A 20748-nucleotide genomic window follows, 5' to 3' on the forward strand; every position below is an offset into this window, starting at 1 on the left:
TCCATTTGTATTGCTGTTCCAGATATATACACTGAAGGACAAGCTTTACAGGTTGCATATTGTTATATCCATTTCATAGTAGATGCAGATATTTTTCCTCCACTTGGTCTTTCCTGTGTCAATGGTCAGCCCAAATTCTTTTGAGTAGTTATGGATCTCATCTAGGAAGCTCTGAAATGTTATGAGATTTGATATAAACATCACAGTGTTACCCACAAATAGGAGCATCTGGGAATTCTCATGGTCCATGGGAAATCCCTCTCCAACATGGACCCTAATGAGGTTTTTCTGTCAAGCAGTGAACACATCTCTCTGTCTTATACTTCTGATACTTATGATCATAGTATTATGGAATAAGGTTGCTCCTGCTGTTTATATATATATATATATATATATATATATATATTTACATATATATTTTAAAGTAATAAACATTTTTATTTATAGTTTCAGGTTCCAATTTTTATCCCTTCTTTCCTCCCTCCCATCTTCCCTTCCTGAGGCAGTGAGCAATCAGATATGAGTTATACATTACAATTATGTAAAACATTATCATATTAGTCATGTTACATTTTCATGGTATTTTAAATGACACTGATGTATGAATGAAAGATACCTTGTTGGAAGAGAACCCTATAAAGCAACATTTTGTTCCCCTACATCAAATATATTTTTATAATCAGCAAATGTCAATGCATTGTATTCTTTGCCTCTGTCCATTAGTTACATGATGGTAAAGATGTGGTCCGCTGTGGAATATTTTTCATGAAAGTCTGACTATTTCCTGCTAATACCCTCTTCGGGCATGTAAATTATTCTCATGAAAAACTTTTAGAGATGTGAAAAATAAGCAGATAAATTGATTGTTATTGATGTTCTCTCAGTCACTTTTTTGTTATTAATATGGTCCAAAATTTTTCCCCAAGCCTTTGTTATGCTCCCCAACTTGAAAATTAATTCCTTGGTTCTATCTCCCAGCATGTCATCTTCCAACATGGATAGTTTCTATAAACAATTAGTCAAATCTAGCTGCTTTTCTTATCTTTGCTCTTTGGTGCTATTTCTCATTTGCCTACCTAAGATTTTTGGGTAGGGCAGATTTCAAAGAGTTCAGAGGAAAGACAGGTAGGGTGCTATGAACTAAAATTCTACAGAAAAAAATCAGACCAAGAGGACTAAGAAACTCAAGAAAAAAGCAATTTAGAACAAGTTCCAATGAGGAGAAAAAATAGAGGCTGTGTGAAGAGATTGATGTGGATACACAAAGGACTCAACAAATTGAGACTTTTAATAAATAGACACTGATTATTGGCTCCAGACCTTTCCCCTGGCTGTCCCTTATGCCTGGAATGTTCTTCCTCCTCATCTCTTCCTCCTGACTTCAAGTACCAACTAAAATTCCATTTTCTACAGGAAGCTTTTCCCAACCCCTCTTAATTTTAGTTCTTAATGTCTAGTGTCTCTTTTAATGACTTGCTACTTATTCTCTATATGCATTTGCTTGTTTCCCACATTAGATTAAGATCCTCGAGAGTACGGACTGTCTTTTGCTTCTTTTTGTGTCTACAGAGTTTAAGATGCAAGCAATCAAAGGCAGATACCAGAAAATAAATATAAGTGCTTAACACAGTACAGTTTTCAAGAAGGGAAGAGGAGAGTATCTGACTCCTGAAAAAATTTTAGAATCATCTCATTCAAGAGATGATTAATGAGCATTTAGAAAGGAAAACAGTATTTAAAAAAAAAAAACCAACAGCATGATTTTATCAAGAACAGGTCATGCCAGATTAACATCATTTCTTTTTTTATATAAAGTTACTAATAGATCAGGATATACAATAAATATAGTTGTCAGAGCTCCAAACCATATATAATAGGTGAAAGTTGAAGAGATAGGTCTAGGCATTATGTCAGTAAAACTTTTCTAACAATTAGAGATGTCCAAAAGTGGAATGGGCCACATCAGTAGGTTCCCCTTAATCCTTTTTCCTGCACCTAATTATGAATTTGTATATTGTTTTTCCTCACTTAAAACACAAGTCAACATCTGTTCTTAAGATTTAAAATAGACATTGAATGCTCTGTTGTCCAAAATGGGAAGGAAAAAAGATTTTTTATTCATCAAATATTTGTGGAGAATAGTGGGGAAAAGTGTTATCTTTGGAGTCAGAGGCCCTGGCTTCAGACTGTATGACCTTGGACAACAAGAGACCTTAACATCACTAAATCTCTCATCTCTAAAATAAGGTGGGGGGGAGGGGACAAGATGGCTTCTGAGATCCTTTCAACTCTCAATCCGATTATCCTATACTATGCCTGCTTTGCCAGTTTTCAAATTGGGCCTTTGATTTCACTGATGTAGTAAACTCCTAGTCCCAGTGCAGGTCAACATCTCTGCAACCCTATAGTTTTGGTAAATTACCAGTGTCCAACTCTCAAAACCATCCGTATGGCTCCCTGTGGGCCACACATCAACTTAGTTTTAAAATGTAATATTATCTGTTTTATTGTATTTTTATTTACCTTGTTAAATACTTACCAGTTACATTTGAATTTTCTTTGGCTACATTAGTGAGTATTGTAGGCCACAGGAGGCCTGTTGAGGAATGGTAGTAGGTGGGCATGTTTGACCCTTCTGGCTTTGCACATTGAGAAGTTGAATGACTTAACAAGAGTTTGTCAGCTCATATGTGTCAGATAGATCTTCCTGGTACTTACTTTTCTCCATCTCCTATGCCCTGCTGACTCTCTTAAAATTAGAATACACAAAATAGTGATAAGTATAAGTTGGCTTTCTTTGGTTAATTTATCAATTTGATGTAATCAGTGACAATCTCTTAAATTTATTTTCAGTTTTCAAAAGACACCCAACTTCGATTTAAGTATGATAGTTTTGTTTTGATGCTTTTTTAAAGGTGAAAATTATGTTACCTAAATTTTGAACTTTTTTGTTTATATTTTTATAAGAATTTTGAAAAAATAAAATTAAAAAAAAATTTTAATTTAATTTAATTTAATAAAAAAATATTTTTGTAAGGTCCTTTATGTTTGTATAAGACTTTATAGTGTCAAAATACTTTCATTTCATTCATAAATTATTTTATTTATAGATTTATTTATTTATTTATGGCCTATAAATAAGGGTTATAATAGCTATTTTATTTATTTACAGTCTAGTTCTAATATTTGCCTACAAATTATAATTTTCAAATAGTTACAAAATTAAAATAATATTATTAAAATGATAATAGTAGCTATCATTTATATAGCTCTTTACGGTTTACAAAGCATTTAAAAATATGAACTGATTTATCCTCATAATAACCACTGAAGGTTGGTTCTATTTTTATCCACTTTTTATAGATAAGAATACTAAGGCAAACAGGTTAAATGACTTGCCCAGGGTCACATGGTAAGTGTCTGAAGCTGGATTTGAATTCAGGTCTTCCTGACTCTAGATCCCACACTCTATTCACTGAACCACGAGGGATATAATTAAAACCGTCTCTGAATTTATTCGCACTGCTTTCCTCTTTGTCCCATGCGGTTCCATTTGGGATATGTTTTTTGAACATAGAAAATTGAATTCATTATAATTTTTCTTTTTTTCAGAATTGGGCCAAGGAAAAAGCTACTGGTATAGACTTCGATTTTTGGACACCTGTGAATTTATTATCGAGCTCTTTTCCAAATCATTTTTCTGTAAATATTTCTTTCTACCTGCTCTTGAGTTGACACATGACCCAGTAGCAAATGTGAGGTATGGCACCAATCCAATGAAATACTGTATGACAAATCAATTTTCTAGGCACCTCTTAAGTTGGTTTCAGAGCAGCTCTTCTTCTGTATTAAGGAAAGAATGTGTTGTGCTCTGAAATCATTATTGGCCTTAACTGGTAAGTTTCATTAAGATTTGAAAACATATCCTTCTGACACTGCCCAAGATTTGCAGACCAGTAGGAGAGGGATAGCAATTTATCTAAGCTGGATGAATAGCTTTTTCTTGCCCCCTTGGTTCAGCAAAGTGACAGCAGAAAATGGTTGAGTTTGATGCAGTTATAGCCCTCTGTCCTGTTGTGGTCTCTCTCCTGAAATGGTAGAGAAGAAAGACAACTGCTTCAAAACTATATGGTTGGGGCAGCTAGGTGGTGCAGTGGATAGAGCACCGGCCCTGGATTCAGGAGTACCTGAGTTCAGATCCGGCCTCAGACACTTAACACACACTTACTAGCTGTGTGACCCTGGGCAAGTCACTTAACCCCAATTGCCTCACTAAAAAAAAAACAAAAAAACAAAACTATATGGTTGACACCTGTCTAGTTTTTCTACCTCATTTGTGGTACAAAACAAGTAAAGGTGCCTGATTTAAAATTTCATTTCTTCTCTTTTCTTACATTCAATTGCCTTCCATACAGCATGTAGTTAATAAACATTTGTTGATTTTATTTGATAAAGTTTTAAGGTTTAAATGAAATATGCCTGAAAATGGGAAGATAAAGTAAGGTAAACAAACATATTTTAAAATCAGCATTTTCTCTTTCTTTTTCTTATTTCCTTCCTTCCTTCCTTCCTTCCTTCCTTCCTTCCTTCCTTCCTTCCTTCCTTCCTTCTTTCATTCCTTCCTAGGCAATTGGGGTTAAGTGACTTGCCCAGGGTCACACAGCTAGTGCAAGATTTGAACTCAGGTCCTCCAGACTCCAGGGCCTGTACTGTATCCACTTTGTCACCAGTATATTGTTTATTTATTTATTGCGGGGCAGTGAGGGTTAAGTGATTTGCCCAGGGTCACATAGCTAGTAAGTGTCAAGTGTCTGAGGCTGGATTTGAACTCAGGTCCTCCTGAATCCCAGTATATTGGTTGTAGGGAGCAGTGGTTGAAGGGAATTTCAAGCTCATACATTCTATTAGGTATTTTCTTTTTTCATATAATAAAAGCTTGTTCAATTGAGCTTGTACTAGGCTCTGTGCCCAGTGTTCTCCCCTAGGCATTTAGATTCCTGAAGAGTGCTAGGAGAGAGATTTGGCCCAGCTGTGTTCTCCTGCCAAGAATAAAGGGGCTTTCATATGCTGGTAGCACTGTCTTTTTGTGAATTTTGTATCTCTTTTAAGTATGGTTAACATAAACTTCAAGCAACTCTAAAAGCACCATGACATTTTTGTACCTTTGTCAGAAAAAAGTTGGCCCTCTGGCTGCTTTGTGTGAAAATGTGCCAAAAGGAATCATAGAGGCAATCGGAGAAGTTAAAAACCTCATTTTCTTTAAGATCTCTATGAGAATTCTTTAAGCAACCAGTTTATGGTTGTTGGGTTTTTTAAAATTAGAATGAGGAATGGCTGTGCACCAGAATGTAAGTATGAATCTTCTTTTCTGTAGAATGAAACTTTGCTACCTTTTGCCCAAAGTGAAATCTACTCTCAAGATTCCTGCGGACAAACATTTACTTCAGCAGTTAGAACTGTGTGTAAGAAAACTTCTCTGTCAAGAAAAAGATAAAGATGTTCTGGCTATTGTCAAACGAGTAAGTATAATCCTCACAAGGCTATGTTTATGACTCTTCAGTAAACTAGAGACATGACAGGGCCTGAGAGTTGCCCCCAAAATAGCAGCGTTTGTGACTTCGCCAAGGGTCACACAGCTAGGGTATGCCAGAGTGGGATTTGAACCCAGGTCTTCCTGACCTTGAGGCTAGCTCTTTATCTCCAGGGCACCAAAACTCTCAGGAAGGTATAATGATGATCATTGTTTCACTATTCTGGCTGTTGGGGTTAGAAAACGCCTCTAAATCCTTTATTATGGGAATTGGAAAACACCTACATGAGCATATGTAGTTCTTTTTGGATGTGATCTAAGGGAATCAAAATTTCTTGATATAAATTGACTTGGTGGGTGGACATAGCTCACTAAGACTTCACAATAAATTATTATATAATTCAAGTGAACAAAAGCCTTTGTTCATGAAATTGGCTTATGTTTTATAGAACATTGAAGCTAGGAAGGTCCTTAAAGATCCAAGCCACCCTGGCATTTTCCAAATAAAAGAATTGAAGCCAAAAATGGTTAAGTGACTTGCCAAAGTGTATAGCTTAGTTAGTGAATGTTCATTTCACCATGCCACATGACTTTCTGTTTTTATATATATATTGCTCCTGAAGAATTCTCCTAATGGCATACAGGAAGATAGGAGGAGTTGAGGTAGAGCATAACTTAATATAAACTTCAAATAATTACAAACGACTTGAATATTTCCATAGAAAACATTTTTTGTGCATTTGATTTGGAATATAAAGAGATATAGTTGGCTTCTTACCATTCATTTGCATGGTATATTGTTTTAAGTTTATTGACTGACATTGGCATTGGATTTAGAGCTATGAAAACGGTTCTGTCTCACGGTAATAACAGAGGAAATGTTGACAGTCCTTGAGGCATTTGTAATGGACTTCTCCAAAATGTGGGAACCTTTTTGTAAGAATTGTCAGTAAACTTGCAAGTCGCTCATACCAGTCTCTCAGTATATCTCTTCTCCCTTAGCTCAGAATTTGGCCTTTTTTATATCAGTTGGCTTAACCACACTTGATTTATTTTTGATTTACATAATTTTAACTAATTGAAATGTAAATTCTTTAAAAATATCTATGAAACTTTCAAACAGCTCTATGTGTACCTAAATAGAAATTTTTTTAAAATGTTACTATCACCAGAATTTCTAATCTCAGCTAATTACAAATGTGCAAATGGCTACAGAATGATCTAGGAGCATCTCTGTGGATGTGGGTGTTGGTTCCTGCAGTGACAATATGTATTATCTCCAAGAGATTGTAGAAGCTTGCAGTAAGGTGTACAAGTGTACTTGTTACAAACAAGTGTAGCAAGACTCCAATAAACTTTTGGACGATGGCCGTTGGTTATCAGAGGTTTGTTACTGCTATCCCATGAACAGTCCTCATCTTAAGAACAGTGGCAAGGCGAGTATCATGCCTTCGTACTCATCATCACATCAAACTTTTCCATGTCCAGAATCCTGAAATCTGACAATCTCCCTTTTACCACATCCTCTTGTCCAATGACCTCTTCCCATTCCTTACCCCTTTTACACCCGTCCCTTGACTCTTCATCTTTTCTTCCAGGTTCTCAACCCTGCCCTGGTCTCTCTCCTCCATATTCAGTCTTGACACCATGCTCAGCCATTTCTGTATTGCCTTCTCTTCTATCTTTGTGATGTTTCTTCCCCAGCCCTTCTGCTTGGCTTTCTGCTATTGACCTTCAACTCAGGATCACTTCTCCTGTGACCCTTCTCTGTTCCTGCTTGTAAGTGACCAGGCACTGCTAGGGATCTAACAAAAACGTACGAGTGAATGAGAAAATAATTTATTGACTGCCTACTGTGTGCAAAACATTGAGGGTACAAATAAGACAGTCCCTGCTCTCCAGCTCCCACGCTAATGGGGAATCACCACATGTGGAAGGTTTCAGCTGCAAATCTAATGAAACTCTCCAGGGGTCCTTATTGTGTTGTTCAAAGCAGATGGTAATGATTCTTCTTTAATATTTTTCCACTGATAAAATCATAGCATTTTCTGATGTTGAACCATTTGAAAATCCTGAGGACTTTGGTGGAAATAACTTTCTTACTCTTTCCAACCTTAATTGGGCCCTTAAGTGCAGTCCAGTAAATGTTTTATTTCTCTTGTGGTTTTTGACCTTTCTGCAGCCTTCAACACTGTCAGTTACCCTCTTCTCCTTGATATTCTTTTCTCTCCAGGTTTTCATGACACTGCTTTCTCCTGGTTCTCCTCCTATCAGTCTGAACACGCCTTCTGAGATTCCTCTGTTGCATCTTCCTCCAGGTCACTCCTACTAACCATGAGTGTCCCACAGGGCTCTCTCCTGAGGTCTCTTCTCTTCTCCCTCCATATTATTTCACTTGGTGATCTTCTTATCTCTCATGGATTCATTTAGCATCCATCTACTGTTGATTCTCAAATTACTTATCCAACCTTGACCTCTCTGCTGACTTCCAGTCCTACATCTTCACAAACAGGATGTCATCTTGGACTCCTCATTCTCTCTCAGCCTCCACCTCTCACATCCTCCTCCTTTTTCTTTCCTTTAATACTGCCATCACCCTGGTTAGGCCTTTATCACCTCATACCTGGACTATTGTAATAGCATGTAGGTTGGTCTCCCTGCCACAAGTCTCTTCCCCACTCTAATCCATCCTCCACTCAGCTGTCAGAGTGGTTTTCCTAAAACACAAGTCTGACCATGTCACCTCCGCCCCCCCCCCCGACTCTATAAACTCTAGTGACTCCCTATAACCTCCAGTATCAAATACAAAGTCCTCTGGCTTTCTGAGCATTTTATAACCTGCCCCTACCACCTTTCCAGGCTTCTTATACCTTACTTCCTGTCCCCTACCTCCACTCTACAATCCAGTAGCACTGGCTTCCTTGCAGTTTTTCAAGCAAGACATTCCATTGCCCACATCTGGGCATTTAACTGGCTGTCTCTAGGTGGTACAGGGGATAGAGCACTGACCCAGAAGTTGGGAGGAACTGAGTTAAAATCTCACCTCAGATACTAAACGTGTGACCCTGGGCAAGTCACTTAACTTTAATTGCCCTAAACATCAGAGGCCATCTCCATTCGTCCTGATCTATATCTTGACACTGGACCCAGATGGCTCTGGAGGAGAGAGGAAGGTTGGTGACCTTGCACAGTCCTTCCTCATTTAAATCCACCTTACTGCAAGTCATGACATCACTTCCAGATGTCATGGTCCTCTTAGAGAACTTGGGACAAACAACAATCCTTCATGCCTGGAAAATTCTTCCTTGTCTCTGCCTCCTGGCTTACCTGGTTTCCTTCAAGTCCCAGCTAAAATCTCCCTTTCTAAAAGAATCTTTTTCACAACCTCCCCGCCGTCCTCTGCCCCGCTTAATCCTAGTGCCTTCACTCTGTTGTTTATCTTGTTGACTTGTTTTTACAAGGTTGTTTTGTCATCTTCCCCATTAGACTCAGAGCAGCTTGAGAGCAAGGACTGTCTTTTACCTTTCTTTGTATCCCCAGTACTTAGCATAGCACCTGTCACACAGTAGGTGTTTAATAAATGTTTATTGACTGACTCCATTATTTCCAAAATAACTGCTACCCACTTTCCCTTTTATCCTTATTAGGTCGGGGGCCAGACCTGATTCATATTGGTCTGGTGCTTGAGGTTTGGACATGGAATGAAATGAGACATGTAATGCTTACAAAAGGGGGTCTAACTTAGCCATAACAGGGAAAAATATTAAGGAAGACTACAGCTTTGATTCCCTTGGGTACAGCTTCCCTGCTTCTGTGTTGGCCATGTTGGTTTTCTATTCAGAAGTATGAGGGAAGAGTTCCTGTCTCTTCTCATGCTAGCTTGTGTACTTAGTACGCCAGAAAGATATGTCAGTGGTTCAAGCCTTCATCCTGTGGCTCAGTAAAGTCTCAAGGATAGTTTTAATACATTTTTTGCAGGGCATTGAGGGTTAAGTGACTTGCCCAGGGTCACACAGCTAGTAAGTGTCAAATGTCTGAGGTCAGATTTTAACTCGGTCCTCCTGAATCCAGGGCTGGTGCTTTATCCACTGCACCACCTAGCTGCCCCCTAGTTTTAATACATTTTGAAGGAAACCTAGACTTGTCCATGTGGAATAGGGCCTTATGATATTATTCCTACTGTGTTCCTTAAGCCAGGACCAAGTCTTCCCCTATTCCTTACACTCACACTTACTAAAAGCTTCGAAGTCATTCAACAAGACCTCTCTCAGCTCTTCTGCATCATCCTCTTCACCAACCCCTTCTTCAGCCTCTTATAGTATGTTTCTGTTTCTCCCATTACTGAACTAGCTCCCTCTTTATTGTTTAATCCAATGAGCTTCCCTCTATCCTCATCTTCCTTATTAAAGTCCTCTGACATTTAAAGCTCATTATAACCTGATCTCTTCCTACTTTTCCAGGCTTCTAATACTTGACTCCCTCTTGCACCCTGCAGTCTAGTCCCTCTGGCTGGCTTGCGGTTCCTCAATCACAACATTCCATCTCTGGTCTCTCCCTTTGTACTGGATATCCACTATGCCTGGAATACTCTGCCTCCTCACCTCTGCCTGTTGGTTTCCTTGGCTTCCTTCAAAACTCAGTTCAAGTCCCACCTTCTTTAGGAGGTCATTCCTAGTCCCTCCAGCTGCTGGGACCTTTCTCATTGAGATTACTTTCTATCTACTCTGTATATCTTGTATTTGCCTGATTATATACATGTTGTCTCCCCCTTTATAGTGTGAGTTCTTGCATGCTAGGGACCCAATTTTTGTCTGTCTTAATATGTGCAGTGCTTAACAATCCCTGACACATAGTATGCTTATCAACTGACTGCCAGAAGCAAAATTCTGTACTAGCTAAACGGTTGGTCTTTCATAATATGGTATTTATTATGTTTTGTTTCAGCCAAGTATATTCTAACATGGTACAAAGAAATTTCTAGACCAGAGCCTTAGAATTAGCCAAATCCACCACTGTCTTAGCAACCTCATTAGCTTGCCATAAGCTTATACTGTAAAAGAGAGCAGAAAAAAGGTATTTTAGATAAAAGAGCACAATGCAGCTTGGCTTATGTAGCTATAGCCATAAGATAAAAGCTTAATCATCACTCTCTTGGTTTATTAAAATTAAGATGGTTTTGGTCTTGAGAATGAATAGAAACCAGTTAAGCTGAATACACTTATGAAGAATAAAATAAGCATAAAGGATAGGCACAAAGTACTATGTGAAATATGATAAAAGATAGCTATGGATTACTTGAGGCAGAGTAGATAAGAGTGCTGGACATGGTGGCAGGAAGACCTGAGTTCAGGTCCTACTTCAGACATTTATTAGCTATGTCACCCTGGGCAAGTCACTTAAGCCTTGCCAACCTCAGTTTCCTTATCTGTAAAACGAGGATAATAAGAACACCCACTTCACAGAATTGCTTTGAGGATTAAATGAGATAATATATGCAACATGTTTTGTAAACCTTAAAGCAACATACAAATGCTAGCTATTATCATCATCATCACAGCATAATTACATTGAGTTGTTCTCCTATAAGTTAACAGTATGTTAAAGGATAGTTAGTACTAACATGCTGTGCTGATTTCATAGAATTTTCCAGCTTAGAATTAGAGAGACCTGCTAAAGATCTTTTGCTCCAGCTTACTATAGTGTAGGTTTTTTTCTTCAAGTTTTCCTCTTTATATATTTTAAAGAAATATTTGATTGACTTAATTGAGTTACTGTTTTGGAATAAAAAATAATAATCAAAATGTTGACTCTTTTATAGACTGTGTTAGAGTTGGACAGAATGGAAATGTCTATGGATGCTGTAAGTAATCTATTCACTTTGAAAGGAATATTTAAACATTTTTAGTAAACTCATAATGTTTCATAATTTCATTTTAAACTTTAAACAGTTTCAGAAAAGGTTTTATGAAAAAGATTTATTGGACCAGGAAAAAGAAAGAGAAGAGCTTCTTCTTTTGGAAATGGTAGGTTTGGTTTTGTTTGGTTTTTTTCTAATGCTTTTATTGTGTAGAGGCATAGGAGAAGCTTCCCCAACAGATGACAGCTATACATTCGGGCCTAAGCTTAATGAGAATCATTTCAGTCATCTTTTCCATCTATGTTTTTCTTAGAAGATTAAAGAGAAGATCTGGTGCTTTTATTATAGTCTTTCAAGAATTAGAATGGTACCTATCTTCCTCTGATTATTTTAATTTAATTTGGGGCAAGGAAAGAGAACAGAAGCCTTGAGGATTTCCTACCTTGAGGGAATTTTGTTTGTGTTTGGTGTTTTCTGTGATATTGAGGAGATCTCCAGACCAAAGCCACGTCACTCCTCTTGTCTTAATGCCCTTTCTGACATTCTGTTAGGTGTTATGGAAGAGAACAAAATCACACAATTTGCACAATTTGGCTTGCAGGTGTGACCTCTGCACCTGGAGGGATCCATTTATCTTATATCCTGCTATCACCGTTAAACTTTTTTAGCACATAGCTGATTAGATCATCTCCTGTGGTCAATGATTTCCGTTTCCGACCAAATGAAATCATGCTTTTTAGCTTGTTAACCAAGGACCTCCACAGTCTCACCCCAACTATTCTTTCTGGCCTCAGCTTACACTATTTTCCTAAGTGAGTCCTAACACTCTCCTGACTCCTTGTCTTCGCTCATGCCATTACCTTCCTTCTCCCCAAATCTGTTAGTTGAAACCATATTATCCTCCAAGCCCCAGCTCAGATGTCACCTTTGTCTTGTAGCCTTCCTTGATACCCCCAGACAAAAGCAGTGTCTCCTTCCTGTGAGTTCTCATATCATTCAGTACCTGTTGTGTGCTTTTAAGTCATTTTTTACTTTACATATCCATCCAGAAATAAACCATGATTTTTCTTCAAAGATAACGTGTAAAAACATCAGCATTTCCTGTAATCATTGTCTTTCAGTGTTTACCCATTTTTTTTCTTTAAAAGAGATCTAATGTTTAAGGATGTGGTTTTTATTTAGCTAGTCTGGTAGTTATTTATGTACATGTCATTTTCTTACCAGTGAGTTGTCAATTCACTGTGTATAGCTTCTGGGTCTTAAACATCTTCAAACTATCCTCAATGTCTCACATAGGACCTTTCATATAAGGGCTGGGAGAGGATCTAGATCTGTGATTTCATTGGCTTAGGGAACTCCTAGGTGAGTAAACTCCTTCAATCAATGCAAGTTGGCATTTTTTCTTCAACTTAAGTCTTAGGAAGTAGTGAGATGACTTGTCCTGCCAAGCATCACATAGCCAGTACATGTCAGAGGCCAGACTTGAGCCTAGGTCTTCTAGCTTCAAGGCTAACTCTCCCATCCACTACACCATGCTACCTCTCAAAAACATTTTTTGACCTTTTTAGAAATAATGATTTAAGTTCTTACTCATTCTATTTAGAATCACATTTCTTTATGACAATTTAAGGTCCATGGACCATAGTGCAGTTAATATCTGTGTTCTGTGGCTGTAAACTGTTCTTCTTAAGGGAAGATGTGGCAGGTTAAAGATGAAATGACTTGAGGAAACAAAGGTTTGAACTTCTGAGCATACCGATTTATTAAGCAGTGCATGGCAATTGCCTGACAAAGCAGAACCAGACCTCCTCAACTTTGGCCTGGATCCTGAATACAGGGGAAGACACACTTTTATACATCAAAAACAATCAAATAAGGTCAGTTAATTAAAAGGAAACAAACAGGATACATTAGGTAATCTGGTTTCTAATTGGAGGAAAGATTAAGTGCATTTCCAAGTTGGGAAGGGGATAGTAAACAGGTAAGGTTCCCTGAAATCAGGAAAAGAGGTGTCCCTCTCTGCCCCCTGACAGCGTCTTAAACAATCAAAGGAACATGGAAACAATAATTGATTTATCAGTACAGGGCTAGTTTTCAAATAAGACATGGGTTGCTTGAGATGTACAATTGTGAGAAAACTCCTAGCATCAATCTTTGGATCGGACTAGGTTTCTGGTCAGCAGAATCTAGGCCCTTAGTCAAGGGTCTCTAAGCAGCAGATAGCTGTTGTCCATCTTCCCAGCCACACAGGCCTAGATTCAAACAGTGCAATAAGGCTTTTCCCCCAATTCCTACAGTTGAATAAAGTTTTCTCAGAAGACAGAAATTGGGATAGACCCATAATTGAACAGAAAAGGAACTGAGCTAACTCCAGTGTTGAGTCACAAAATAGTCAGTGTGGTTTATTCAGTTCCCACAGTTAGCCACTTGCAGTCCTGATCCCCTCAGTTCCCTCAAAGAGAAGGTGAAAAGGACCCAAGGAACACATCTTCATACTCCTAATTTGTTAGGGGGAAATGGAGTGTTCCTAAGAGGAAACAGAAGCTGGGCTTCAGTGGGGAAAACATGAATCTCAAAGTGGAGTAGGGGAGACTTGACCCGTTTCAGGAGGTTGGAGAGTGGAAGAATGTCACCTAGGTGTGGAAGAGAAGGAAAAAGATGGCTGTATACATAAGACTGGCAAATATATTTGAGGATTTTCCTGAAGAGAGGGGAACTAGATTTTCTGAGGAAGAAGCAGCTGCTTCTCCCCAGGGAATGATGTAGAATAACCTCATGTAATACCAGGGAAGAAATCATCTGGGAAAGGTCAGAAGAAGAAGAAGAGGAAAAACTGAGGTGGTTGATGACTTCCTCTTCAGAGTACTACTGAACAATTTGTCAAGCTGATATCGACGGTAGAAAGGAATATATCTAAAAACTAAGGGGGGCAGCTAGGCGGCGCAGTAGATAGAGCACCGGCCCCGGATTCAGAAGGACCTGAGTTCAAATCGAGCCTCAGACACTTAACACTTACTAGCTATGTGACTCTGGGCAAGTCACGTGACCCCAGTTGCCTCACCAAAAAAAAAATAAATAAAAACTAAGAAAACTTCCAAAGATGTATTCCCGTTTTGGTAATTCAGGAGGGCACACATGATACTGCAGAAGGAGCCTGAAAAGTTTTGCTAAAGATTACAAAATCTTAGGCAAGAAACTGAAGACCAAAGCAGGACACAGTTTGCATTTTCTTCACTGCTGTCCACTGAAGACAAGGGATTTAGAAAACAGAAATTGACTTGGGAAGTGTATAGCTGGCTAAGAATGTGGTGTCTGAGATGAGTATCCTAGCCTCTTACATCTAGAGCTAGGAGGGACCTTGGAGGCCATCTCACCCAACCTCCCATTGTGAAGAGGAGGAAGTAGGTTCGTGGACGTGAAATAACCTGTTGGAACTACACAAGCTGAGGATCAGGACTTGTGGAGCACGGCTTCACATAGAGGGATGACATGCTGCAGGCCAAAAATGGAGTGCATCTAACAAAGCCTCATGAGAATGTACTTGCTGGGCATATTGCAAATCTAATCAAAAGGACTTTAAACTAAAATGAAAGGGAGGAAGAGAACTGATTAGTTATATGTGCCAACGTGGATACACCATAGAGGGTAACTACAGTGAAGGAGAAAGAAGAGTAGTTGAAATATTCAGAGGGTCACAGACAAAAATCCAAAAAAGGAACCAGTAATAAATCCTATGACTTTTTCTGTACTGAAATGCTTACTCATGTGTAAAATGGAGATAATAATCGTTTCTAGGTTGTTATGTGGATCACATGAAATATTATATGCAAATCACTTTGCAAATCTTAAAATAACATATAAATAATAGTTATCAAAGTCTAGGCAATAGGCAAGACAAACTAGAGGTCCTAATACAAGGAAACAAATTTGACCTCATAAGTATCACTGAGACTTGGTAGGATGAGATCACAGGAATATGTGTGGCTCTGGAAATATATACCCTGTTCAAAAGAAAGAAGATATGTAAAAGGAGGGAAAGATAGCATTATATGGTTTAAAAGGTATACTCTTGGGAAGAAGTTCAGGAACAAGAAGCAAGGTGGTAAGCATTGAAGTAAAAATCAGTGGAGGGGAACACAGGTGATTTTGTCATCAGACATCTGTTAGAGTTTTCTGTTTCCCAGAAGCAAAGCAGCTAAAAATCTTCTTGATGTGCCTTAGTGATAATGTCATCCTTCATAGGATGGAGAAATAAAAAAAAGGAATATTCCATCCTGGATCTGCTTCTCACTAATAGAGAGGAATAGGGAGCTGGGATGAAAATAATGAGAACATTAAACAGAAATTACCATCTCTCCTAGAGTTTGTGATATAGAAAGAAATGGAAAGCCAAAGTGTGACGTGCACCCTAAACTTTAGGAGACCAAATTCAGAGGGTTCAAGAAGGATAGGTAAGACCTCATGAAAATCAGCCTAAGAGAAATGAGAACCTTTGAAGAACAAAATTTTGAAAATACAAAGATATGGTTCCTTGAGAATTGTCTAGGAACCAATGTACCCAAATAATTACCAGGCAACTCATGTCTTGTGAACATTTGTACAGAAGATGGGAACAAGGAAAGAGGTAACAAGGAGCAAATATAAAAGCTTGTCACTGTGGTGTCAGGAACACGAATGCTCAGAAGGAGCTGAGGCTCACAAGGGAAGTGAACAACCACCACCACAAAGGTTTTTAAAGGCATATTAGCAGAAAGCGAAGGATTGAAGAAAGGACAGGACTATTGCTTGGGCTGGATGGAGTGTTGATAACTGGCAGAAAAGGGTAGCAGAATGGCTCAGTTCTTATCTTCTGTTTCCTTGGAAAAAGAAAATGACCTTTGTACAAGAGATGGCAGTGCCAACATGGTTAATAGGGAGGTGCTATCGAAGATAAGTAAGGACATAGTAAAAGAGCATCTAGTTACCTTTGATGAATTCAAGTCACCTACTCCAGATGAATTGTATCTTCAGGGACTGAAAGTATTGATAAGTGGAATTGCTAAGGCCTTTCAATGATATTGGACAGATTATGGAAAATGACTGAAGGGGGCAGCTAGATGGCACAGTGGATAAAGCACCAGCCCTGGATTCAGGAGGACCTGAGTTCAAAGCTGGCCTCAGACACTTGACACTTACTAGCTGTGTGACCCTGGGCAAGTCACTTAACCCTCATTGCCCCACGAAACAAAAATGAATGTTAAGAAAATGACTGGAGAAAGGAAAATGTCCCAGTTTTCAAAAGAGGGAAGAAAACAAAGCCTGCATTTTGTTCCTGGGAAAATTCTAAAACAGATCACTAGAGGTATGTGGTAATGTCCGGCATGGTAAACAGTGATTATGAAAAGTCAATTTCACAAATACAAGATGGAGGAATTATAGTCACGTAGTAAGTCTGAAAAAGATCTGGGGCATTGGGCAGAATACAAACTCAATGTAAGTCAGTAGTGTGATTTTTTTTTTTAAAAAGTAACATATCTAGATTATTGTTTTCATTTCTGGATGTCACAGCTTAAGGAAGACATGTTAAGCTGGAGGGAGCATCCAGAAGAAGGCAGTCAGGATGATAAGAGTTGAAGTAATATGAGGATTCTTTGAAACAAGTGGGAATGTTAGCCTGGAAAAGATATGCCAAAAAATGAATGGGTTGTTCTGGGGAGAAAGTGGATTCTTCCTCATTGGAGGTCTCCTTAAAGTAAAGTCTTTATGGCTACTTATAAGGTTTGCTATAATGGATATTCTTTTGGGGTCTGGGCTGTACTTATTGGCAACTGAGTTCTCTTCCAGATCAGAAATTCTGTGTGATTCTGTGTTTCTACATTGCACCAAGGGCTGAGGAAGGAGTCATAAACATCCCTTCTTTCTTCGGGGTAAAAAGAGACATTATTCCAGTTGGGATACTTATCTCTTCTTTGGGTTTTTGTGACACTGTTCTCTGTTGATTCTCCTACTTGTCACTCTTCATTCATTTGCTGGATCATAAACAATCTCCAGCTCCTTAACTGTATTCACCCCAAAGATCCCTAGGCCCTCTTCTCTTCTCCCTTTATATGCTCTTTCTCTCTTGGTGATCTCATCAATGCCCATAGGTTCAGTAATCATCTCTTTGCAAATTAATTCCAATCTACATATCTAGAGGGCACCCAACCTATGAAACACCTCTACCTAGATGTCCAAAACAAAACTCATTTTCTCTCCCCTTCCTTCCTCCCTCCTCCACAAAAAAATTATCCTTCAGAACTTCCTTGTTGCTGTCATTCTTCCAGTCACACGGGTTTAGAACTTCAGAATCATCCTTGATTCTTCCCTCTCCACCTCTCATAGCTAAACAGTTGCCAGGTCTTCTTGATTCTACCTCTATAATATCTCTCACTCATCCCCTCTCTTCATTAATACATTCACTATTTAGTTCAAGCCCTTATCACCTCTTGCCTGAATTATTATAATATCTTCCTAATTGATCTTCCTACCCCTTTCCAATCCATCCTCCCTGCAGCTGCCAAAGGATGTTCCTCTCTTCTTTTTTCTTTCTTTTTTTTTGGGGGGGGGGGGATGAGACAGTTGGGATTAAGTGACTTGCCCAGGGTCACACAGCCAGTAAGTGTCAAATATCTGAGGTCAGATTTGAACTCAGGTCCTCCTGACTCCAGGGCCGGTGCTCTATCCACTGTGCTACCTAGCTGCCCTCAAAGGATGTTCCTAAAGGACAGGTTTGGCCATGTCATTCTGCTGTTCAAAAAGCTGCAGTAGATCTCCATAACCTCTAGGATGAAATACAGACTCCTTTGTTCCTCCAAGATCTGGCTTCAGATGACTTTTCTAAGCTTGCTACACATGGCTCCCCTTCATGCACTCTGCATTCCAGCCACATTGGATTACTTTCTTTTCTTCATCCAGGGCATCATTCCATCTTCTATCTCCATTCTTTTGCAGAGGCCTAGAATGTGCTCCTCCTCACATCTCCATGTTAGAATCTGGAGCTACCTTCAGAGCTCAGCTCAAATGCCATCTTCTGCATGAGGCCTTCCTGATCCCTCATCCACCAATTACTCCCTGAAATCACATTGGATTTACTTTGTATTGATATGTGTATATGTATGTGTATGTATGTATGTATGTTTGTTATATGTTGCTTCCCTCAATAGAATCCTTGAAGGCAAGGATTGTTTCACTTTGTCTTCCCTGTACCTATTTTTTGTGATACTTAATAAATGCTTGTTGGTTGGTTAATTGACTGGAAAAATATTTTCCAACCTTTTTCATGAAAATGTGCCCTAGGTCAAACCTCTAGTCAAATTTAGTATCATTTATTTTCCAGTCTGTTCAGAAATAGCCAGCCCCACATTCAGGTGAAAAAGGTTCTAATATATCTATATCTATCTATCTATCTATCTATCAAACTAAGTTACATAGGATTATAGCCTGGCTCAGTGCAGACATTCAATAAATGTTGAAAATTGACTAAGATAGGATATATTAAAGCTAAGACTCTAAAGTAATGAGAACATTGTTTTTAAACAAACATACCTAAATTTATTCATCTAAATGAATGCCATCTTTTAGCAGTTACCCAGGGAAGCGGTATGTGTGTATTTTAGCTAACCTGTCTTTGTCAAAATTCATTTTTGGAGTTACCTTTTAGAGCCATTTTATTAACCACACAATAAAATTAGTCTCATTTCTTCATAGTCTTTTCTCAGTTTTGATTCCTCCAATCCCCCACCAAAAAAACTGAATCAAATTTGCTATTTGATCATTTACCATATCCACTAGACTTGACTATGAACAACTTTTGACTCTGTCCAAAATAAAATTTCAAACCTCAAAAGATGAATATTTGCCACTATTGATGATCTTCAAAATACTCATCTTTAGATATTGAAAAATAATTCAAAAATAATTGAAAAGAAAAAACAAAATTCAAGACAGTATTGCTGGAATAAGTATATAGATTGCCTCCCAAGGTTTTGACCTTTAAAGATTATAACTTTCATTTGAGTGTGTAAGTTCTAATATGTTTATTTTTTAAATTTTAATTTCCCCACTTTTAAGGTTAAGCAAATGAGTCTGTGCCTCAGTAAGGTAAAATAATGAAGACATTTTAGTGATTTGAAATAATAGATGTTTAATATATTTGTTAAATTAATATACAAGATAGAAAACTTTAAATATGAGTAGGCAGATAAAAGGCTCTCTTAATTCAACTAATCCTATGCATATATATGGAAGGAAAATGAAGAATTTCAAGTTTGGTTTTGTTGTTGTTCTTAAGGGAAAAAATACTTTTTGAAAAGTTCGGAATTTTGTTACATTTCATTTAAATGTCATTAAAATCGATTTCTCAGAGACAAGGAAAATGACATTTGACAAAGAGGAAACTTTGAATCAAGCTTTTAAATAGGCCTGTTTGTCACCAAAGACAAAAGTGATGACTGTATGTTAACATAGCATTTCCATTTGTACTTTCTTTAAAGTAACAACAAAGAAGATTTAAGTAGATGTAAGAATAAAACTGACCAGTAATAAGTTTGTTTTGCTGTAGCAGTATGAATTATTTAAGAACATGCATATATAGGCTCCTCTCATTCTTTACATATCTCTAAAATGAAAACAGGAGATATTTTTTATGAACAGAAATTGGGGTATATAGAAGCATGATTCTTCCCCTTTGCGGAAACAAAATGGTTGTGGGAAATAGCACTAGTGAATGAAGGTGCCCACTTACACAGGAGGTGAGCCATTAATTTGTGTGCCAGATTACTTTTTCAGTAGAATGTCAAGCATAGGAATTCCAGAGATCTGGCACATGATTAAAAAAAAATACTGGCATTAAGAAAAAGTATTTTGTATGGTAAGTAGTACTGAACATAGCCCCAAAAGAGTCAGTGACCAAAGATTATGCCTGATGTTATTTGCTTGGTTCATTCACTGAACAGAAACAGAGATGATTGTCTGACGGTATCTCAGATTGCTTGTCATGAAAGTGAAAAAGCCTGGTGGAAATAAAAAGAAAAAATTCCTGTAAACAGTCCTATACGGTAGCCCTGAATGAATCATGGCACCATAGGCTTCACACTAGATAGGGCATAGCTCTGCAGTGTATCTATGCAACACAACAGCAGAATAGATTTAAAATGAGCAGTGTCTTAGAGATCACTAAGTCCAATCCCTTCAGTTTACCTGTGAGGAAACTGATCCCCTGAGAGGCTCAGTGACTACACAGTGACACACACAATAAATGCTTGGTGTGGAACTCCAGAACTGCTCATTCCACTGTAGCACCCAGCCTCTAAGTGCCTCACTCTAAGGAACTCTGCTCATCTTG

At 38.2% G+C, this 20748-nt stretch overlaps 1 protein-coding gene across 5 annotated transcripts in view; it reads left to right on the forward strand.

Moving 5' to 3' along the window:
* Positions 1-20748, forward strand: part of PPP4R4 (protein phosphatase 4 regulatory subunit 4) — a 106277-nt gene that overhangs the window by 72432 nt on the left and 13097 nt on the right. For 4 of the 5 annotated variants that reach the window (XM_043983572.1, XM_043983573.1, XM_043983576.1 and 1 more), the window contains 4 exons: positions 3613-3760; positions 5375-5519; positions 11349-11390; positions 11479-11553. In XM_043983572.1, the coding sequence (XP_043839507.1) occupies positions 3613-3760; positions 5375-5519; positions 11349-11390; positions 11479-11553 (410 nt within the window). The remainder of the gene's footprint in view (positions 1-3612; positions 3761-5374; positions 5520-11348; positions 11391-11478; positions 11554-20748) is intronic. The other variant, XM_043983574.1, reaches the window with a different exon arrangement.

This window comes from Dromiciops gliroides, chromosome 2, assembly GCF_019393635.1.
Source record: "Dromiciops gliroides isolate mDroGli1 chromosome 2, mDroGli1.pri, whole genome shotgun sequence".
Taxonomy (NCBI): domain Eukaryota; kingdom Metazoa; phylum Chordata; class Mammalia; order Microbiotheria; family Microbiotheriidae; genus Dromiciops; species Dromiciops gliroides.